This window comes from Falco punctatus (assembly GCF_963210335.1).
Source record: "Falco punctatus genome assembly, chromosome: 5".
Taxonomy (NCBI): Eukaryota; Metazoa; Chordata; class Aves; order Falconiformes; family Falconidae; genus Falco; species Falco punctatus.
Window position 1 is genome coordinate 17,022,965 of NC_137584.1, and position 21,558 is coordinate 17,044,522.

The 21,558-nt window shown below is 38.7% G+C and overlaps 1 protein-coding gene across 5 annotated transcripts in view; it reads left to right on the plus strand.

The window, feature by feature from the left end:
• Positions 1–21,558, plus strand: part of LOC308064826 (uncharacterized protein) — a 45,104-nt gene that overhangs the window by 13,609 nt on the left and 9,937 nt on the right. For 3 of the 5 annotated variants that reach the window (XR_013928553.1, XR_013928554.1, XR_013928555.1), the window contains one exon: positions 2,014–21,438. The exons of 1 other annotated variant lie outside the window; for it this stretch is intronic. Coding sequence is in view for 1 of the 4 variants with exons in the window: in XM_080389920.1 (XP_080246046.1) it covers positions 2,014–2,155; positions 2,977–3,025 (191 nt within the window). In the remaining 3 variants the exon portion in view is untranslated. Of the gene's footprint in view, positions 1–2,013; positions 21,439–21,558 lie in introns of those variants that run through there. One more of the 5 variants, XM_080389920.1, reaches the window with a different exon arrangement.

Here is a 21,558-nt window from a genome sequence, read left to right on the forward strand (position 1 = left end):
TCTGTCTCTAATATCTACAGACATTAAAACCAGTGATGAATGCCTACGAAAATAAAACTCCTACTGATTTTACATAGAGGGCAATGTCAAAAAAACAGCTAGTACATTCTGGCTTCCGTGCAAACACCACACTGAATCAAAAATAGGCTAATGCAGTAAAGAGCACAAACGGCAGTTCATCTCTGTCTCCCACAGACTCATCATGCATAGCAGCACGCTGACAGTTCTGATTGCTGATGGCCATGAGCTATAGTCCGATGCCCATAAACAAAAGAGAAATGTATAAATTCTTCATGTTAGATCAGCTCATTCATAAATCCCAGTATTAAAGAACATCAAGCTGTGTAGCTTTTAATTTTTGCAGAGTTCTTGAATTTGTATTGGAATATAAAAAAGAAAATGTAATGGAGAATAAGAGAGTAGCACAATGTGCTTGGCAGGCAGTATTCTCCAGAAACCCCTCAGCCCAGAGAGCTGCACACCTTCAATTCCAGGCTGGTGAAACAAGATAAAGGGCAGAGAAGCAGCAGCAGCAATAAGCCAGTTTAGAGTGTCCCAAGCATTTCCAGAGAGTGAGAGCACAGCAGCCCTCTGCATCTATTTGACCACAGCAGCCACATATGTATTCATCCTTTACTTATGAGAGATAAATCCTTTAGTTACTAGAGATCACATATCTTGCAGCACTGACCAGTTGATTTCTTTCCTGTCTTGTTGCTGCTTCTCTCTCTCAACATATCTGACAGGCCAGAAAAACGTACATTGTCATTGAGTTAGTTTTTTGCGTTTGCCCAAGTAGCTCAGAAGGACAGTTTACTGAGGATTTAGTTTCAGAAGCACTTGGCAGTGGTCAAAGCTGAGGAAACTACTATCAGAGTACTGGTATGTTATTTGTTAATACTATGCAGTTATTTCCCTTTTTTTCTTCCTGCCCCCCACCCCCCCACCCCACCCCATTATCTTCCTACAGCAGCTGAAAAAAATGTGGTTATGTTATTCTCCATACCATGATTCAGCACAAATTGGTAAAGTGCATTCTGTTAATACAACATTCTGCTATTCATCATAACTGTTGTAGTGATTGTGCCTGTCCTTAGAGAACATTGCACAACACCACTTTGTATTATACTACCTCTTGACCTCTTGTTCTCTGCGGGCAAGTAAATTATTTGTGGCAGATTGCCATATAGTTGCAAACTGCCCTGTGCAGGTCAGAAAAATGAGAACTTTTAACCAGAGGAAGATGCATACATGGTCAAAAGAAAAACAGATTGTTGAATTTGGGGCTGCAAAACTGAATTATGGAAAATGCAGATGTTTATTTTAAAAAAATAATTAAAAAATAATAACATGTTACATGATTATTTGCCTTCTGTATACTTTTGCTGCCGAACATAATTTATCATTTTTTCTTACCCTTCACAGTCTTGAGAATTTTAGGTTTAGGGGAAATCCTTCAAGTAAGAGCAAAATATTTCCCGAAGTGTGCTTCCTGTTCATGAATATCACTGACAGCTGTCATCTTGTGTTAATAAGAGAACTAGTCTAGGCTCAGAGTTTCAGTTTGGATGTGCAAAGATTTGTTTATGAAGAGAATTGGTTCATTTTTGACTGTGACCAAATTTGGAAAATATAGATCTGCTTTCAGCAGGTGTTGATTTGTTCTATCTGTGCTGGAGTTATCTCAAAATATTATGAAGATTGTTAGAATTATTATTATTCAGCTCCAATATACTTGTGCAATTTGGCAGTGTAATGGATATATCTACCTCATCTGTATTAGGATGCAATTTTTGATCCACCAACCAAAAAGTAATGGCTTTCTCATGTTTATGTGTGTTTAAGTAGACCCTTTGGAAAATATCCTTTCTACTGCACCTAGTTTTCACCATTAAGGTGAACAAGGTCTCAGCTCATAGGCTCTGACCTCAAAGGAACATAACATACCCAGTGCAGGTGGTTGCAGAACTGCAGGTAAAAAATTATCTTAAACATTTTTCTCCCTTTTTCCAGGGACTATCTCCACCACTAAGAAGAAATCTTACTTTCTTGTGTACGCAATCATTTTGGACACTCATGATGCAAAATTTCATGTGTGGGGAATCCCTTCCAAAATGATAATTTTATCATCAGCATTGCATGCTCAAGAATACAGGTAAAATCTTGCCTTTTCCTTTAAAAATGGAGTCAGAGGAAAAGAAGGAGGAAGTTTCTAGCTCTTCTTGTAAATTTAGGCTTGCCTAGATTCAAAATTCAAGAAGAGCCCAGCCAATGTGGATGAAGAAGCACAGCAAAATTCTGCATAGTCCATGACTATGGTTCATGATGTGCACATCTCTGAGTTTGCAAGGTAATGTAAAGATATCCCAAGAGGAATTATTATTAAATACTAAGAAAGGAATTAAATGCCATTTTACTTTGGCCAGAAGTGGATGCATAGAAAAAAAATCTCTTTTGAGCTTCAAGATTTATCTTTTTGATATTTTGCAGGTACTAATTCTTTTTTTTTTTTTCCTCCCAGACTATCATTTCTTCGTCTTTAATCAGAGTAGACACATCTATAGAAAATAAAGTTTGTTATATTTCCCTAGATTCTTAGCTATATGGAGAGTCTGTTTTATTGACTGTTACAAAATGTTCACTCTTTCTAAACCCTAAATTTTTATTTTGACATATACTATGCATAAATTACCAAAAAGAACTATGTCTTAATCAATGGTTGTAAATCTATGTTGATATATGTATCACTTTAAAATTATTCACAAAATTTCTTTTCTTTGACTTATAAAACAGCCTCCAAGCACTTTCTAAACACTGACAGCAAGTCAGTACCTTTGATGCAATCAGCACTGACTATTGCTCTGTTGTCATTCATTTTTGTGACTCTGTTGATGTCATCAAGTTATACCAATGTTATATACCATTCTATTGTTAATATATTTTTTGTCCTTGAAATCTTATTATGACTTTTTCCAGAGTTACTGAAAGGCAGAAAATTGACTCAGGTGGAATTTCTTTGTTCTGAAGGTAACATTTTACCACAGCGTTAAAATGTTTCCCCAGTCTGTCAAAAGAATAATAAAAAATAGACTGTCAGACATTACTTGATTTCTACCTAATCATGTACTACAGCAACAAGATGCTCCAGGGCTTGCTGTGCCGCTCCCTGTGTGCACTCATAGGTAGGCCGGGAGGTCAGAGACTGAAGGCCAAGTACTTTCCTCCATGCAGGAAGTGCAAATTAGACAGCAATACTGCACACACAAACTGGAATTCGGGTTTTGTAGCACTAGAATATATAACTTCCTTGTCCTACAGCAACTAGATCGTAAGCTGGAAAAAGCTTTTAAGAATTCCCGTGTCAGTATTCTGCCAGCAAGGGTTATGATGGGGTCATAACTGTGGGAGACAGAAGTATAATCATATGACCATATTTCACTAAAAGCTGGGCAAATTGCAATACTGACTTCCTCGTTCCGTTCACTAATGAACTATAATGGCACAGTTTTCTAATGCATGTCTTGGGTACCCTGCAAGCAATTCTGTTTGCTCTGGAGAGGTGTTGCCTCAGTTGGTAAATAAAATGATCTTGATCTCCTTATCTCCCCATATTTTAGATAATTTTAACAAACAACTTTCTATACAGCAAGTTAGGACAGTGGTGGATTGTTGGGGTTTTTTTCACCCTTCAAATGCCATTAACAGTTCAGTAATGTGCCAAGTATAGTTCTCATTTATTTTGAAATAACAAAACAGTACCAAGGGAGCTAACAAATGCTGCAAAGTGCTTGCTCCTTCTCTAATTTTGTGATAGTGACAGATATAGTGGTCCATGGGGGTGCCTGCCAGCCATCAGCTCGACTTTTTCCAACCACAGTTCAACAAATTTCAGTGTGACATAAAAAAGGAAAAGCTTCTTATGGCCTGTTTGCATCATTAGTTTCAGACAAAACCTAGTTGCACTTCTCATTATCTGAGCTGACTGGATGGGAGCAAGCATTGCTGCAGACACTGTTTACATGTATTAATAGAAAATGGTCATTCAGCTAAGGAAGCCTAGTGTCTCAGCAGACGTTTTCAGTACAGCACAATGTCACACCAAGACAGATAAATGGCTTTGGCTTCAGAGCTGTTCTGCATCAAGCTGCGTTGCAGCACAGTGTCTTTTTCACATTTTTCACCTATCCTGGAGTACCTGCAAATATTCCTGGTTTTGCAAATCCTTTAAACTCTGTCTGAATAGCCTTGCCTGCATCCAAGAGTTTACCTTTAAATACAATCACACTCCTACATGCATATCTTTACCTTGCGATTTCAAGAGACCTCTGGTCCAAACAGTTTCAGACAAAATGGATTTTCCTCAGCTGTCATAGCTAAGGCATCAGCTGAACAACATGATAAAAATGGTTCCTTATGCAGTGACTGTATTCATGATCTGGGATTCCTGCTCTGGAAAACACTTAGAAACACAGACAGCTTGCTGTAAACATTTGGAAAATTGTAACTTTGTAAAATTATCTGAATCCCTGACTTTCCCTTAGAAATCATGGCTATGATAAAATGGGGGAGGGAAAAAGTATTTTTCAAAAGCAGTTGTTGTGGTTTGCTTTGAGTTGCAAGAATTTTGCTCTAACTTCATCCTAGGTAATAAAAAATATGAGAACATGAAAAAAATTTACAGCATCTTGAATATCAACTTTAATTTTCTATTTCTGATTATTAACTGAGACACTTGGAGGTTGAGATTCCAGAAAACTTATCAGCAGCTGTCACAGTGCTTTCCAGGCTTGAATATCAAAGCACATGTTCTAGATGCTGTATCTTCTTATAGGAACTTCTGGTGGGCTGGTGCTGCTAGAGAAGGACAGCTGGGGCTGAAAATTTTGATCTGACAGCTTGGAAATTTTTTTTTTACTATGAGGCTAGATAAATTCTGGAACAGGCTGTCCAAACAGGTTGGGAAGCCTCCACCTTCGGAAAAAATAAAAATATAACTTAAAAAGACCCTGGGTGACATGACTTAATTGAGCCTGCACTGAGTGGGGATTAGATTACCTCCAACAGCCCCTTCCAACTTTTTTTTCTGTGAGCTAGCATCCCTTTATTCAAAACATGTTGTACCTTTGGCGACAGACAATTAGACAATTGTTTTGTGTGAAGGTACAGCTCTTCTTTAAAATCCCAGCACTTCTGAAGTCAATGGGAAGTACCCACTCAATGTTCAGGGCCTGAAAGGTCATCCCCATGGTCTATGATGTTGGTGCTCTGTGTCTGAACACTTACAACTTTAACTCAAGATTGTTTAGCACTGTTCTTTGCTGTTACTGGTTGCATTGCAGTTAGATTGCTGCACAGTTGTTTCAGATCATGATTACAGTTCCTTACTGTCAGAACCAGTGGTAAAAAAGTAAACAAGATTGTTAATAAAATCACTCCCTGTTATAAATTTTCTTGATTTGGCATAGAAAGCTCTTGGAAATATAAATCTCTGGTGTGTACTATTGGCCTGTATTAGGAAAAAACACTGTGCTTTGCATTTGTGCAACTGCTGAGGAGAGCATCCTCCAGCAGATATGAGGCTTATGGCTCCACATTTTTTGCAGAACAGCTGCAATCCAGATCTTTCTCTGTTTCTTTGATTCCTCGTGGGTATTAAAAAAGAAAATATATCGGCTTCCCTTTTGCTCCTCTTCTAAGATGAGAAGGTACCTTAAGCAACAAAACTATGTGCATGGAGGAATGCTATGTTCCTTTCAAAGGTTGTCTTGTTTTTTGGAAGCTATAATTTTGTACCACAGAACATGCAAAAAGCATGACTTTTTTCCTAATAGAGTTCAACTTCCTATATTTACAAGAGTATAGGTACTAATCCCAGAGGTTTCACTGAATCAATATTCATCATTGGTTTTCTTTGCATATGAGCTACGTAGACAGGTATGAAATGATCTAAGACTCATAGTATTGTGGAATACTGTTCTCTTAGCCGGTGTGACTGAACTCTGTTATCGTTCCACACCCATCATGGGCTTTGACTCCAAAATGTGGCTGCTCTTACTTCCATCAAAACACCTTCTCACTGTAGATCTCATAGAGATCTTTAGCATGTTTAGTAGATTTTTTGAATGTTTATCTGCCCCTCTGAGACTTCATAGGAAGATAAAAGAGAAGGAGTAAGCTATAAGGCAACAGAGGAATAAACCATCCTTTATTTAATAATCTTGAAAGAACTTGTTAACTTCTGTGAAACCTCCGTTTTTGTTTCAGTCTTGAAGATATTGTGGAATATATTGTCTTCATCTAGCAGATCAGAATACACAATGCTGTCAAAACACAATCTTAGCACAGCTCATTTTCCTTTTTGCTTTTAGAAGTTTAATTCAAAAAATGCAAATACTACTGATACCAGCTTGCTAATTGTCATGCTGTTTTCATTAAGGTGTGAAATTCTCTTATGGAAGAAAAAAATATATAATATGTAAAAGATTTGCCTGTCATTCACAGACAGATTCACAGCTGTGCAAAGGGCTGGAGAACCCTTGGATGTGGACTGAGGGAATTCTCCAAGCATCAGGGACTTAATTTTCAAGAAGTCTTTGTTTCTCTAGCCCTCAGTGCCTTTGAAATCAAATAAATGTTTTCTACTCCTTAAACTCAAAGGGTAAGGAAAAGTTTGAAGTCCAGTACAGCAATTATTTTGTTACTATCATTATATTTTTTTAATGAGGAATTAGCAACAAATAACCACTAGTATGTGCTTGAGGCAAACTCCTTCATCCAAAACTCAGAAGAGAGGAGACAATGCTACAAATTTATACTAAACAATGTTTTATTATGTGAAACCAGGTTGTGACCAAGTTCTGTGGAATCTGTATTCTAAGAATATTTTCTGAAGTATACTCCAGATAAGATTAGAGGTAAAGAAAAATCTGTGAATTTGTGAATCCAACAGAATTGAAGTATAAAATAGTAGCAACACAACTGAACCGCTACTAGAGCAAACTTGAATGACGTCTATGTTAGGTGATGGCTAAATGGGACTTAGGCATTTAAGTTTCAGACACAGAAATCTGTGTTCAGATCCCTTCTCCTGGGTCATGTAGAGGGCGGGGTTCTTCCAATGACACTTGAAAGATGCCAAGTACCTTGACAAGGTATTAATCATTGTCCTTTCCTGCTAAAGATATTCAAGTCTGTGTTGGAGACACCCTCTTTGACCCTTGTATAATAGCACAAAGCTCTGACATTCAATTATCATTTTTCACTTTTCATTTGTGGTCATATATAGGCTTGTACTGTGATGAAGCATACCAGTATTTCAGCGTGGTTAGGCTTCATTTGCCTTGAGCTGTTTTGACAAGTTATGCAGCAATCCATAACTAACTGTGTTTTTTCAAGATCATAACTTACTCTAAAGTCATGATTTTGTAAAGGACACAAAAGGGGCAAAATAAATCTCTTGCTACAAGGTGGTGAATGGGTGAGAGGACATGGTGCTTAACTCCTTGGCATGCTAATGTTCCAAATCACTGTTCTGCATTTGTAGTGGATCAGCTGTATTCAAGTTACAGGTTACATTAATTTAATGGTAATTAGCTTGTTACAACAGAAAAATAAAAGCTAAAAGAGCATTGCTATCCTTATGAAAACTTTGTGCTTGTAAATATTGGGCAGTCATGGACTTCTCAGGGATTTGTAGCTACTGCTAGAAGTATCTGACAGTTACTAATTGCATCCTACCTGTTACTCTTTTTTTCTTTATACTAAAACTTTCAAAAGACAGAAATTTAATTGCTCTTATAAAATAATGATTTTCAATTATTTTCCCTGTAAAAAAAAAATTCTAAGCTATTTTTTCATACCAACTCATCTTCCAGTTTCTACACTATTTGTATTAGAGAAGTAACTTAAATGAGGCAAGTCTAGAGAGATCAGAAAAAAAGCAGTTCTACCAAGGCCAACAGAATTAGGTCAGCACAGTATTTGTCAGAAAGAGATAAAATAAAAGGAAAATAAATCTGGAAATATAAGTGTGAATTTGGAAGGAAAGAGAGGAGAACTTTGCAGTAACATTACTAGTTAGTGGATGAATTATAGGCTTGTCTTAAAGAAGTGAGAAAGTTGAAAATAATTTTAAGCTATATATGCAAAGACAAAGTTAAGAAGTTGAAGATTATATTAGAGTCTGGTACATTTTAACCAATACCATATTTCATGTATTTGGCTCAAGAATTGTTTACACAAGTTTCTGGGCCATGTCATTCAACTCATTCTATGTGATAAATAAAATACTAAATAAAAGAAATCATAAGCAACCTTATAGTGAAACGTGTAGGCAGTATGAAATTCAATGTGACTACACGCAAGAAAGTAAAAGATTCTTGAAGCTTGTGTTAGAAAAAGGTATTAGGAAATTTGCATGTTATAATGAAAAAAAGAATAATTTTAGAAATTTACCAATTATTACAATTTAAAAAACCCAAACAAACCCAAAACAATAATAATCCCTTGAATGGAAAAATCAGAGCACAAACCACAAAAAAGGTAGGGGTATAACAGTGCAATATAGCCATAAAGGAAAAAAAGGAAGCCAATGATATTTCAGCACATTTATATTTCCAAAGGAGTAGTCAGTTCAAGGCTTTTTTCAAAATCTGTAGGTACCTCTCTCTAAGTTTTCCCTAGGCAAATCAAAGCTGCCTTTCAGCATGGAGGTAAACCACTTTTGTTCAGTTATGATGAAATCAAAGTTGGGTGTCTTCCTGCAGTTCAAACTGAAGTTCAGCATCTGAAAGGTTGTCGTCTGAGAGAACTTTGGAGAAAAGTAATAAGAAAGGCCAGAGAACACAATAAATTAAACCATTTGTTAGTGTCCTACCTAACAGCAATTCTGTAGCTTTGTGAGAAATACTAAATCTTTAATTTATCAAATACCTCACTATATACTTGCTTTTAAACGTGGTGTATGTAGAAACTGCTGATGTCCCAGAACACAAAGATTAAAACCACACACAAGTCTTTGCTAGGTTAGGGCACAAAACCCCATTTATTTGTAATTATAATATCTGGCTAAGGGTGGTGGAAGAATATACAGTGGGGCCAATGCCATTTCAGTGGGACCGATATCTAGAAGAAATAATTTAGGATTGTGTAAAGAGTCACAGGGTAGTAATATTGTGAAAGGAAAATTAAAATGACGTATATTAGGTCTTCTCTTGTGTTACCAGTTACTCTAATACTGGATAATCTTCATAATGTGATTTATTTAGCCATACCGATTTCCCAAAGAAAGCAGAGAAACCCCATCATTTAGGAGAGAAATCTAGAGTGGGCCAAGATTAATGGGTGCATATCTTGGGGAGAATGATACTGCCCTGGCAGGGAAATCCTAGGGCCTTGCTGGCTCTGCTCTTCTCACTGTTTCTGTCAGTCACTACAGAGGTGCCGCATTATGAGGAGCATTGTCAACAACTTCATTCCTTACTTAAAACCACAAATCTATTACTTATTGCTGTTGTTAATATACTTGTCAAATTATTCAGATTAAAAATTAGATCAATATGTAAATTTAGAAGTGCATATTATTAATTCCTCCACATTTTTCTTCAGTAGTGATTGAGTTTTCAAATCCATAGGCAGAAAATGATAAAGTAGTATCAAAGGATGAATTTAAAAACATTCATTTATTTTTAATAAATTGACTGAATGCATATTTATCTCCATGCTAACTAACTAGAGACTTTTCTGTAAGAAACGAGTTTATTTGGCTGATGATCTGCAGGGGTTTATTCGACCATTAAGGGGAATGTTGAGTATTTGTTAATTTTCATTTTGAACATCAATGTTCTGAAATATTTAGAAATTACTTGAAATAAGGCAGAAAGTAAATCAGCTAATGCAGAAAAACTAGGCTGTTTTCATTGATCTGTCCTGTTAAACAGGATTTTTCAGGGCTGCTGAGAAAGTTCTTTATCTTTAGCAAACACATCTGGTTAATTGCACCAAATACGACATATAGAAGTGAGAGAATTCAAGGAAGGCTCAGTAGTCAAACTACAAAAAGAATTTAGGTTAAGGCTCGTTGTGGAATGACTTTCTTACTGCTATAAAGGTGGTAAGATGGCTCTTGGGCGTAGGCACGGCCATCACCTGGAATACTTTTTAAGGCACATTCATATAGCTTAACTTGCCAGCCATAAGCCCAAATGCATATCTTCCTTCTTAACTACAGAAAACCATGAACAGTGTTTCCCAAAGACAGAACTTTCACTGATTTAGAGGCTGCACTCCAGATAAACATAACCTTAACTTGCCAGCCTTGCCAGCTGAATACATGGAGGAAAAATGTTTTAAATCCTTCCTTTTCTTTCTAGAGTTTCAGAGCTTTATAAAATTCTCTGAGCAGGTAATTTTCTCCACTCAGGATTTAAAGGTCTTAATTTTCTCTTCAAGGCCCTTCTTCCAAAATGTGTGGGTGGCTGATAGGCTGAAATAGTGCCTGTGTGTCTTGGACTGGTTTTATATTTTTGCTCTTTGAACAAGTGTAGTATGCAGGGTGTATGGTACTGGGATAGATCATATATCAAGGACTAAGACTTGTGACTTTCTCTGAAGCCAGGTGACAGCTTCCACCTGCAAGGCTGTCATTCTTTCTCTTCGGTCTCTTTTTCAAATTGTATTAGGAGGTGGAAGGAACCCCACAAAAATCTTGCAGTTGTAGGGCTGTCTGGGAATTCCAATACCCCTTGATCACATGAAGTACCTACAACAGGGACACCAGCTCCACGTCCTCCCTCATTAGACAGCCAAATCAAACAAGTGTAGATCAGCACCACCTCTTTCTTCAAGTATTTTAAGGTAAGGTAGCAGTGTTTTGTGTTTTGATGACTTTAAAGATGTGTTATTAAGTCTCTCATAAAATATGCATCAAGGAATTCCATTTTCCTGGTTCTGATGGTGTTTAGGCTTGAGACAGGCCCTGAGGTACCCAGTCTAGTCAAACTGACACACACACACCTATCAAGCATGACACAAACAGGCAGGTTTAGGTGACTGGGAAATACTACTGTCCTGATAGCAAATCTATAGCAACATGATCCCTAATTAGAAAGTTGCAAAGGCAATACTTTTTGAAAGCTTGTTCCCCCTTCGAAGTTGCAAAAAGAGTCCTTGTAGAGGAATTGTAGAGGAATTATAGAGGAATGAAGGTGTGTTAATTAAAGTTGATAATATACAGCTGTGGGCTGGCTTCAGGGGGTTGGCTGATATGGATAATGTACAGCTGTGACTGGTTCCCACTAAGTAGTGAAATAGTTCTAAGGGGTATAGAAGAAAGAGGAGCAGTGGGTGAAGAGAGACCTGGAAGAAGTAGAGGGAGGAAAGAGAGTGTGCCCCAGATGTAGGAGAGATAAGGAAAGGCCCTGGGAGAAGAAGGGGGCCTGGATGAGGAGAGGCTGGCTGGAAGAAGAGCCTGGAGAAGAAAGACTCTGGATGCAGCAGAGGCAAGAAGCAGGGTGGACTGGCCTGAAGAGGATGAAGAAACAGCATGGACAGTAGATGAACTTTTGAAACCTTGTGGGGGACTGGTGGCTGTGCTGGGGCAAGGTGTGGGAGCTACTCATTGAAGTCAACCTGGTATGTGGGGGTAAAAGCCCTGTTGCAGCTGGCTAGTTTGGATAGTGCTGTGATAATTCCTGATTTTGTGATGGTTTGAAACTGATTAACAACTCTTGCTGCTCCCTCCAATCGATTTGAAAGACCTTGCTGCTGCTTGTTATTTAGAAGTCCTATGTAACACTGAAAGTCTCTACTCTTGCAAATGTTTCTGTTTGCAACACAAATGTTTGCCAACAGGTGAAACTGGTAGTTAGTCAAGAGCTTTCAAATGACTGTTTCCTGGCTTAATCTCTTGGTCATGTTACCACCAGCTAGTGGCTACAGTTTAAGCACAAGATGTTTCTGAGCCTGGTTAGGCACAGACTGATACTAATTCACCCACTATCATTACTAAGTGATGGACTGAATTTTTTGAGGTGCAAAGTTTTCTGACCCTTATCCTACAGAATACTTTACACTTTTATGTGTAAACCCACAGAAAGATACAAAAACTTCAACAGCAAGATGTGTTCCCCTAAATTAAATTTCTAATTACATTTTTTTCTAAAATGCTCCTTATTCTTTATGATCAAGAAAAGAAACTCAAGATGTAGAAGGCAACATTTATACCATAAATGTGTACTGAATTGTTTAGAACTGGAAAGTAAAAAAAACCAGCCCAAAGGATATGCCTTATGGTGTTGCAGATCAGTTTTGTGTGATGTCCCACAAGGTGCTACTTCAGTGCAATAGCCTGTTATATCCAAAGGTTTCAAAGTGGTAAACAAATATATTAATCCTCACAACATTCCACTAAACATTCCTTACAGGTGGGAAAACTGAGATATGGAAGTTAAACCTGCCTAGCATTACATTCTAAGTTAAATGCAGAAGCAGAAATCATCACTTTTAGTCCTACAGTTAATGCAAAGATGGCCCTGGTAGATTGCAAATTTTTTTTTCTTTTTTTAGTTGTATCTGGGTTGTTTTTTTAAAATGAAATTTGACATTAACACTGGCTTTGTAGCTGTTGAGCATGTTCTTTTGGAGAAGACAACTAAGCTCTTTAAGTATTCTTTTTTTCCCTGAAAATTAATGGAAGAGAAGCTAATTGAAACAATAAAAAAGAAAAAAAAAATCCTTCAGGCCATTTCCGAACGGGGTCATTTTAAGAAATGGCTCTGATTCTCAACCGAAGGAGTTCTTGGAAGAAAGAGTGATTCCAGTAAACAGTAACTTCCCTTATTGATTAATAGCTCAAATTTATGGAAGTGTGATTTCAAGTTTTTCCTTTAAATTGCAGATTAAGCAATTTTGCCAGTACCTATTCTTCTGTGTCAAACATTTCACATACTCTTGGCACTGCGGACAGCTTGTGACTAGTGTCTATTGTCTGTGCTTCTGCAGCTCTGCAAGCCTTTGGTCATTAAACAGAGCTTGGATCTGTTCCAACACAACACCTAAAACTGTATACTTTACCCTATGGGTAGTAGTGTCTACAGCAAAAATACAGCCAATGGGACACAGACAAGTGTGGACAAGTAAGGGCAGTAGGGATCTGACAATTTGATTGGTTTACTTGCCATCCTTCTCATCTCCTTTTTATAATGGTATCCACCTTGGTATCAGGAGTGCAGTTAGGCATAAAAAAAAGTAAAGTTGAGTCAAACAGTTAAAAATCTAACCAGAGTTGCAAGGACAAGGAAGTGAAAAGGGAGAACCAACTGTTCTCTGGAACACCTTTTTTTTTTTTTTTTTTTTTTTTTTTTTTTTTAGATGAATGCCACCAACAGTGAAAATGGGCCAGCCTTCCCATCCTGTAACAAGTGAGAATTGCTTACTGTGCTAGGGAACTGAAAAGAGAGTTCAAATAGTGGTTGTTGCATTACTGACAATATTTGGAATATTACTTCAATAAGGGAAAAGGATTTCAAAGACCTTGAGGACTAGTATGAAGGGAAGAAAGAGAAAGACAGGGCAATTTGTCCTGTTGACAAGCAACTACAAAATGGCACAAGCAGAATCAAAGGAGAGATTTTCTTTCTCTGTGAGCAGGACAGAAGAAAAGCAATTTGTTCCTTGAGAGTGGATAGTTGTAAAAAGAGTACAAAAAAGAACATGTACTCTTAGAATGCACTTGACAAAATAACACTGCACTTGTGTGAAGATATACCTGTGTAACCAACAGGCTGCAGGTAGCTCAGCATGGGAAACACACTGGAATTCCACAGAATGGTTGAGGTCTGGAAGTCACCCTGTCCATTCCCCCTGCTCAAGCAGGGCTGCCTAGAGCTAGTTGCCCAGTATCAGTTGGGAATATCCAATTAAAAAAAAATAATAACATACTGGCTCCCATAGTCAGGTCTCCTTTTGTAATAACAGCAGATGAGTGACAGGTAAAATTCCCAAACAAGAATTCTCCTGTGTACTTGCATGCAACCAGCCACTGAACAAGCATTCAAAATAAATGCATTGAACACGCAGAAATACTCCTGCATCTCTTGATCATTTGTGTCCTTAAATTTCCTTTTTTTTTTTTAAATTTGTTTACTCGTTTATATTAGAGGATCTTTCTGACTGAAGGAAATGCAGTTTTCATATGTGTAGCCACAGAGGGTAAAAAGTGATTTTAGAGATGCAGCTGGCGATAACATTTGAGCTGATATGTGCATACGCTGCAGAGTGATGTACCTCATTTTCATCTGCATTTCATCTGCATCTGCATAGATGTTCCATGCCTATTGACTCTAATTTGTTAATATTTAAGAGGTATGCCTAATTCCCAGCTGGAAAATGCCAAGGAAAAGTGAATAGCAATACAATGCTGTAAAATGTCTTAATGGTTATACATTGTGTGTTTTGTAGAAATCTCATGTGCCTGTTACTAAATGGTTTGATATTTTTTCCAAGGTTCTGATCTTTTGTGGTTTGAGAGGGGTGAGATAGAGAAGGCAAAGGAGGAAAGAGTACAGCGCTTACCTCCACATCTGCTCTCAAGGAATAATCAAGTTTGTACTAACCTAGCTTCTGGCTTTTGTGGACTTTGTAATGTGGCAAATCTCACTGGCCAGACACATGCTTGCTCATATGAAACAGGCACACATGAATGAAACTGCAAGTGCACAACTAGTCTTTGCCTTAAGAGGCCTGTGATAGGGAAGATCCTCAACAGGCTCGTGGATGCAACCATGATTACCATGTAAATGCAATGGCTTAGTACTAGGAATGCCTTTTCCTGAGTGTCCACCAATAGGCAATACTTAGAGGACTTTACATGACTTACTTCAAGGGCAGAGCATGGGCAGCCTTCCCCTTTCCTGGCTGCCGTTCACCACACTAGGCTTTCTCCAATAAGGTAACTTCCTTCAAATCTCAGTTTTTTCATGGGCTATGGGTCCCAGCTGCACCACCTACCAGTCAGAGTCTTCATCGATGATTGTTAAGCTTATCTGTAAACTGAAAGTTAAACCATTTTGTTTCTGATGGCAAACCAAGACATGATTAGGCTATATGTTGTATTTTAGCTGCTTGCTTTTAAACTCTTAATTCACAGGAAAACACACAAATTTTAAAAATTTGCAGGTCATAAACCATGATGCAAACAGTACTGGAAAGTAGTCATTAGTTTAAATCATTGTAATTATGATATATTTGCGCTTATTTCAGTTTTTGCTGAACATTGAAAAATATTCTTTTTATAAAGTTACACATGTAAAAGAAAAATCATATCTTTTTGTTGATATCCACTTGTCATGGTTTAACCCTGGCCAACAACTAAGCACTACACAGCTGCTCACTCATTCCCTCCTTGGTGGGATGGGGGAAAAAATCATAAGGGTAAAAGTGAGAAAATTTGTGAGTTGAGATAAAGACGGTCTAATAGGTAAAGCAAAAGCCACACATGCAAGCAAAGCAAAACAAGGAATTCACTCACTGCTTCCCACGGGCAGGCAGGTGTTCAGCCAGCCACAGGACAGCAGGGCTCCAGCACACATAACAATTATTTGGGAAGACAAACACCATCACTCTGAATGTCCCCCCGCCTCCTTCTTCTTCCCCCAGCTTTATATACTGAGCATGATGTCATATGGTGTGGAATATCCCTTTGGCTGGGATCAGCTGTCCCGGCTGTGTCCCCTCCCAACATCTTGTGCACCCCCAGTCTCCTCGCTGCTGGGGTGCGGTGAGAAGCGTTAAAGGCTCTGGCTCTGTGTAAGCGCTGGTCAGCAGTAATGAAACGTGTCTGCATTATCAACACTGTTTCCAGCACAAATTCAAAACACAGACTCGTACCAGCTACTATGAAGAAAATTAACTCTGTCCCAACCAAAACCAGCACACTGTTTCAATCCAGTAAACTGTTTTTGTGGGCCTTAAACTTTCTGGATAACAACTAAAATGTTTTGCGTAATTTTGCTTCTTTTTACAACTTACAAAATTCCACCAACTGTCTGCATAATAAAAACAACATTTTCTTTAACAAAGTGATTTTCTTCTGCTAGAAAATAACAAAACACTTGCTTGAGACATGCTCTAAACTTTTAGCAAGTACATCTTCCTAATAAGTAACCTTTGCTAGCTTATAGTGATGGGTCAGAAGAAAATTAAGATTCAGAAAGAAGAATTGATTGAAAAATCACTCATGCACACAAGTAGTAGCATAGGATAAAGAAACACTTCCCCTGTTCTGATATCCTGTTGTCCCATGGCCTAGCTGCAGCTAAGGCAAGCTGCAGAATAGGAATTGTTCATGTCTCATTGAAGCAGTCCTTCTCAAGAAAATGTGAAAGAGTATTTAATTTTTGTTCCTGTTGTTTTTTTCACCTGTTGATTGCTCAATTATACTGTGTCCCAGACATATTCAGACAAGTTTTAAGAGGCCTTTTCAACAGTGTGCAGAACATGAAAATGCTGACTTTAGCCAGCATTTCTCATTTTCTAGCCTTGCTGAAAGGTCAGTTCAGTAACTCAGGTAAATAGTCGGAACTAGGTAATCACAGGAGCATTTCAGATTTTTGATGAAAACCATTTCCTGAGCTGCACTGCAAAGTGAGACGTTATGCTAGGGGTGAAAAGATAGTGCTTGAAAGAACATTTTGATGTGACTTCAGAATGATATTGAAGTGCACTTGGTTGTTTTTTGTAGTATCTGTAAGTCACTATCCATATGTCACATATCACATATCCACTCATCTTTTGCAGTGCTTTAAGTTACAGGAAGTTCACACTCAGTGTGTCCTTCTGCAAATACATACTGTAGCAGTTATTTATTCATGAAAATGATTTAATGTCTCTAATTGACTGAAAGGTCATATGGGCTTTAAATCAGAAGCTGGGTTATTACATACCCCAATGTACAAGAAAATAACATGACAGACATAAATTCTAGATTCAAAATCACTGAAACCTGTGTTTAGACTGCAGTCTAATTCTTTCAGAGAACTTGATCATAGACAGTATTTGCAAGGTGGATCATGACACTTCATCTAGAAACAGTTGCTGCTGTTATTTATTGTTTCCCCAGCCTTGTTCATGTTCTCAGAGGATAAGAAAGTAGGTCTGTTTTGGGACAAAGATCTATACAAGACTGACATGCAGAAAAATTAAAAGATACTGCACTCTGCAGTTTTAGATTAGACTGAGTTTATCACTCAATTTGATTGGACTAATTAATCCACTGAAATTAAGATACATTCAAAAATTACGAGTCAGTGAGGAAACCCAGATTCATTTCCTTACAATCATCACCGTCTTCTAATTCTCTTACCATTTTTACTTCCCCCACCCTCGTCTGCGATAAGAAATAGAAATAAATGTACAATATAAGTTAATTGATAAAACAACAAACTTTATTTCATCTTGAACATTCCCCAGCCATTCTAAATTTGGCAGGGAAAAGGGTTTAAAATGCTAGAGTTTTAAGATACCTGATACTGGTCAAAGATGAAAACAGAATGTATCCGTGATGGTTTTCATGTGTGGTTTTCATGTGTGTATTGTGTTACCATGGCCAGGTTTTGGTAGCAGGCGGGCTACAGGGGTGGTTGCTGTAGAAGCTGCCAGAAGCTTCTTCCATGTTCGACAGAGCCCGTGCCAGCCGGCTCCAGGATGGACCTGCTGCTGGCCAAAGCCGAGCCCATCAGCGACAGTGGCAGCGCCTCTGGGGTAACGTTTAAGAAGGGGAAAAAGCTGGTGCACAACAGCAACTTTAGCCAGAGAGAGCAGTGAGACTATGTGAGAGGAGCAGCCCTGCAGCCCCCCAGGTCGGTGCAGAAGGAGGGGCAGGAGGGGCTGCAGGTGCCAGAGCAGAGATTCCCCTGCAGCCCGTGGTGAAGACCCACGGTGAGGCAGGCTGTGCCCTGCAGCCATGGAGGTTAACGCTGGAGCAGATCTCCACCTGCAGCCATGGAGGACCCCACACTGGAGCAGGTGGGTGCCCAAAGGAGGCTGTGACCTGTGGGAAGCCCATGCTGGAGCAGGTTTTCTGCCAGGACCTGTGGACTTGTAGAGAGAGGAGCCCACACTGGAGCAGGTTTGCTGGCAGAACTTGTGACTCTGCAGGTGACCTACACTGGAGCAGCCTGTTCCTGAAGGACTGCACCCTGTGGAAGGGACCCATGCTAGAATAATTCATGAAGAACTGCAGCCTGTGGGAAGGAGTCATGTTGGAGAAGTTCATGGAGGACTGTCTGCTGTGGGAGGGAGCCCACACTGGAGCAGGGGAGGAGTGTGAGGAGTCTTCCTCATGGGGAGGAAGGAGCGGCAGAAACAATGTGTGATGGACTGACCACAGCCCCACTCCCCATCCCCCTGCACAGCTGGCAGAGAGGAGGTGGATAAAATCAGGAGTAAAGTTGAGCCAAGGAAGAGGGGAGGGGTGGGGGGAAGGTGTTTTTAAGATTTGTTTTTATTTCTTATTTTCATACTCTGATTTGATTCGTAATAAATGAATTTCCCCAAGCTGAGTTTCTTTCGCCCGTGATGGTAATTAGTGGGTGATCGTTCCCTGTCCTTATCTCAACGCACAAGCCTTTCATTATATTCTCTCTCCTCTGCCCAGCTGAGGAGGGGAGGGAGGGAGTGGTTTGGGTGGGCACCTGGCATTGGGCCAGGATCAATGCACCACATTGTAAATTTCTTGTTGAGATGAATTTCTCCTTGTTAATCTATGTGTGATTTAATCCATGAGTAGTACTAATAATCAGGCAATATAGTAGCAGCTACTGCAAATGGGTTTACATATATGCTTTCATTCTAATCCCTATTCTACTCACAGTTGTTCAAACTTCTTCACCCTTTAATTTCTATACTTGAAGAAAACTTTTAATTATGACATAATCTTAGTCATTTTTCATTTAAGGATATCAGAAATATCTTACCCTGTTCTGAGGGAAGACTGAAAAGAACCTCGACTTTTCTGAATCTTTCTAATGACATTTTGGGATGAAAGACTCTCACCAATGTTATGTTATCAGAGGTGTCAATCCTATATAGTTTAGTCAATTTGACAAATAGCTGAACCTGATATACTTTGTACTTGGTGAATATATTTTTAATACATCTGAACATAAAGAAATGCTTTTTTGCTGTGAGGGTGACAAAGCACTGGCGTATGTCACAGAAAGAGGCTGTGGAGTCTCCCTCCTTGGAGACATTCAAAGCTGCCTGGACATAGTCCTGGACTATCTATTTAGGGTGAAACTTCTTGAGCAGAGCAGTTGGACCAGATGACTTCCAGGGATCTCTTCCAACCTCAGCCACTCTATGATTCTGTTATTCTACATATATGTACTGCTCTGTACTGAATTCTTTATTCCTTACAGGGTAAGGTACCACAGTCTAGAAACAGTCTATGGCTGGACACAGTCACAAACCTGCTTTTTATCTAGGGACTGGTGAACGTATGTGCACGCTCACTCTGAGTAACGAGGACTAGAACACCAGGCTGCCACTTTGACCCTGAACACCTCTCTCACTGGGCAAGGTCTTCTCAGCTGTTTTTCTTTGGCTGCAGTGTTGGCTGGATTAATAAGGCTCCCTCTCTTTTTCCTTGTACTCCACTGAAAGAGCCAAAAGTTAAAGCACTGTCACAGCATGTGAATCCTGAGCAGACTATGACAGGAATTTAATCCAAGTTGTCCATTTTGGGGATAATTGTCTAGGCAAAATGTCTGCTTTATGTGGCTTCTGGGCTTTGAAGAGCTTTGCCTCTGCACAGTTTGTTAATTATCCCTATAGAAAGGCCCAGATAGGTGGATCCAAACTCCAAGAAATGCAGCCTGACTCACAAAACACAAACTTTCATAAAGATGGTAATTAAATACATCCCGTGCTTAGCACTTTCTTCTCTCACACTAGTTCACTCTCACTATGAAGACTTTGCTGATTTCCACTTGGAAACATCCAATTCAGACCAGTGTCTCGATACAGAGCCTTGGAATCTAATTTAGGTTTTCTGAGCAGTTTTCTAACCTTATGCAGTAGGACTGTTCCATATTTCTTCTATCCTAGAAAGTTATGTTAGTATTTGAGTGCCACTTATTTGGGCCACTGGGTCACTGCATCTGCATATATCTTATTGTTCTAATGGCAACATGACACTTAAGGGATAGCTGTTACATTATATAGGGTGGCAAATCTCCAGCTGAATGCATATTACAATGCCAAACATGGAAGTGGGATTGCATGACACACTGATTTTCCCTATGTCTGACCCAGGGGAAAATATTTCATTGTCCATGCTCTGCTACATGCAATAAAGAATTGGTCAGGCCGATGGATGACTGGGAGAACTTGGAGATGGCCTCTAGTGTTTGCCAAAAATTCCTTGCGTAACAGGGTGTTGCTTTTAACAATAACTGAAAAGGCAAAAGTTATATGGGCTAATAGTTCTGCTTTGTGGGCTATGTACTTATTTCAAAGACTCTACAGATGTCTAGTTTTTCATTTTTAAATTTTTTTTCATTTTCATAGCAAATGGAGATAAAGTGGTGAAGGTGATAAATAGGTACTTCACCCACATGCCTTAAGCTTTCATTAAGTTCCCTTCTTCAGAAAAAAAAAAAACAAACAACAACCCAAGGAAAACACAATTATTATACTCTACCTGGGAACTATTCTTTTGAAGGAATTATGTTTTCAATTCCTTTCTTATTTATTACTTTCAAAAATCTTGCCTTGCTAGGTACTACCTAGCCCATTCTCTTTAACAGGTAACAAATATATAAGTATGAATGAACTTCTCATCAAAGAGGCTGACTGCAGCATTTGAGCAACACTCCCCAGAGAATGAGTGCTACTTCCCTGTTCTGTTGTCTCTCCATGGACAAGAAATTCTCCTGGCCATTTTCCCTCTCCCAGTCTCCTCTCCTTTCATTTTATTTCTTCCCCTGAGAATTAGCACAATATGGTAAATAGCACAACATGGAGACCATGATGGGGGCAGGGAAAGCTGTGGCTTTCTAAATACTGGAGGGCTGCAATTCTTGGAGCTAAGAGTGCTAAACCCTCTGTGAACTGTTGCAACTATACAAGAAAGTCCTCTAAACCAAAGAAGGTCCAAGCTATTTTCAACACACTCCTGTCAAGATCTCTAAGGCTATGCTTCACAGACCTAGAAATGGATTATATTAGCATTTTGCCTACCATTTGATGTTTCTTATACATCCTGTGCATTAGTGTTCTACAGGTTAAATGAGTGCCAAGCCCCTGTGAAAATAATGGGTTCATCTTGAGTTTGCCCTCTGGAACAGGTGCATACATAAAATCTTGCTTCTGAAACAAACATACCTTAAATTAAAGAGCAGTCTATTACACTGAAAAAAAAAAAAAAAGACTAAACAAAAACTTTATTTACCTATTTCTTATAAAGAAATTTCAGAAGTTAAAATAGGGAAGAAACAAACCAATAAAACACTACTGTAAGTTTATACATTCTTATTTCAAGGGAGATTTATTTATCAATTT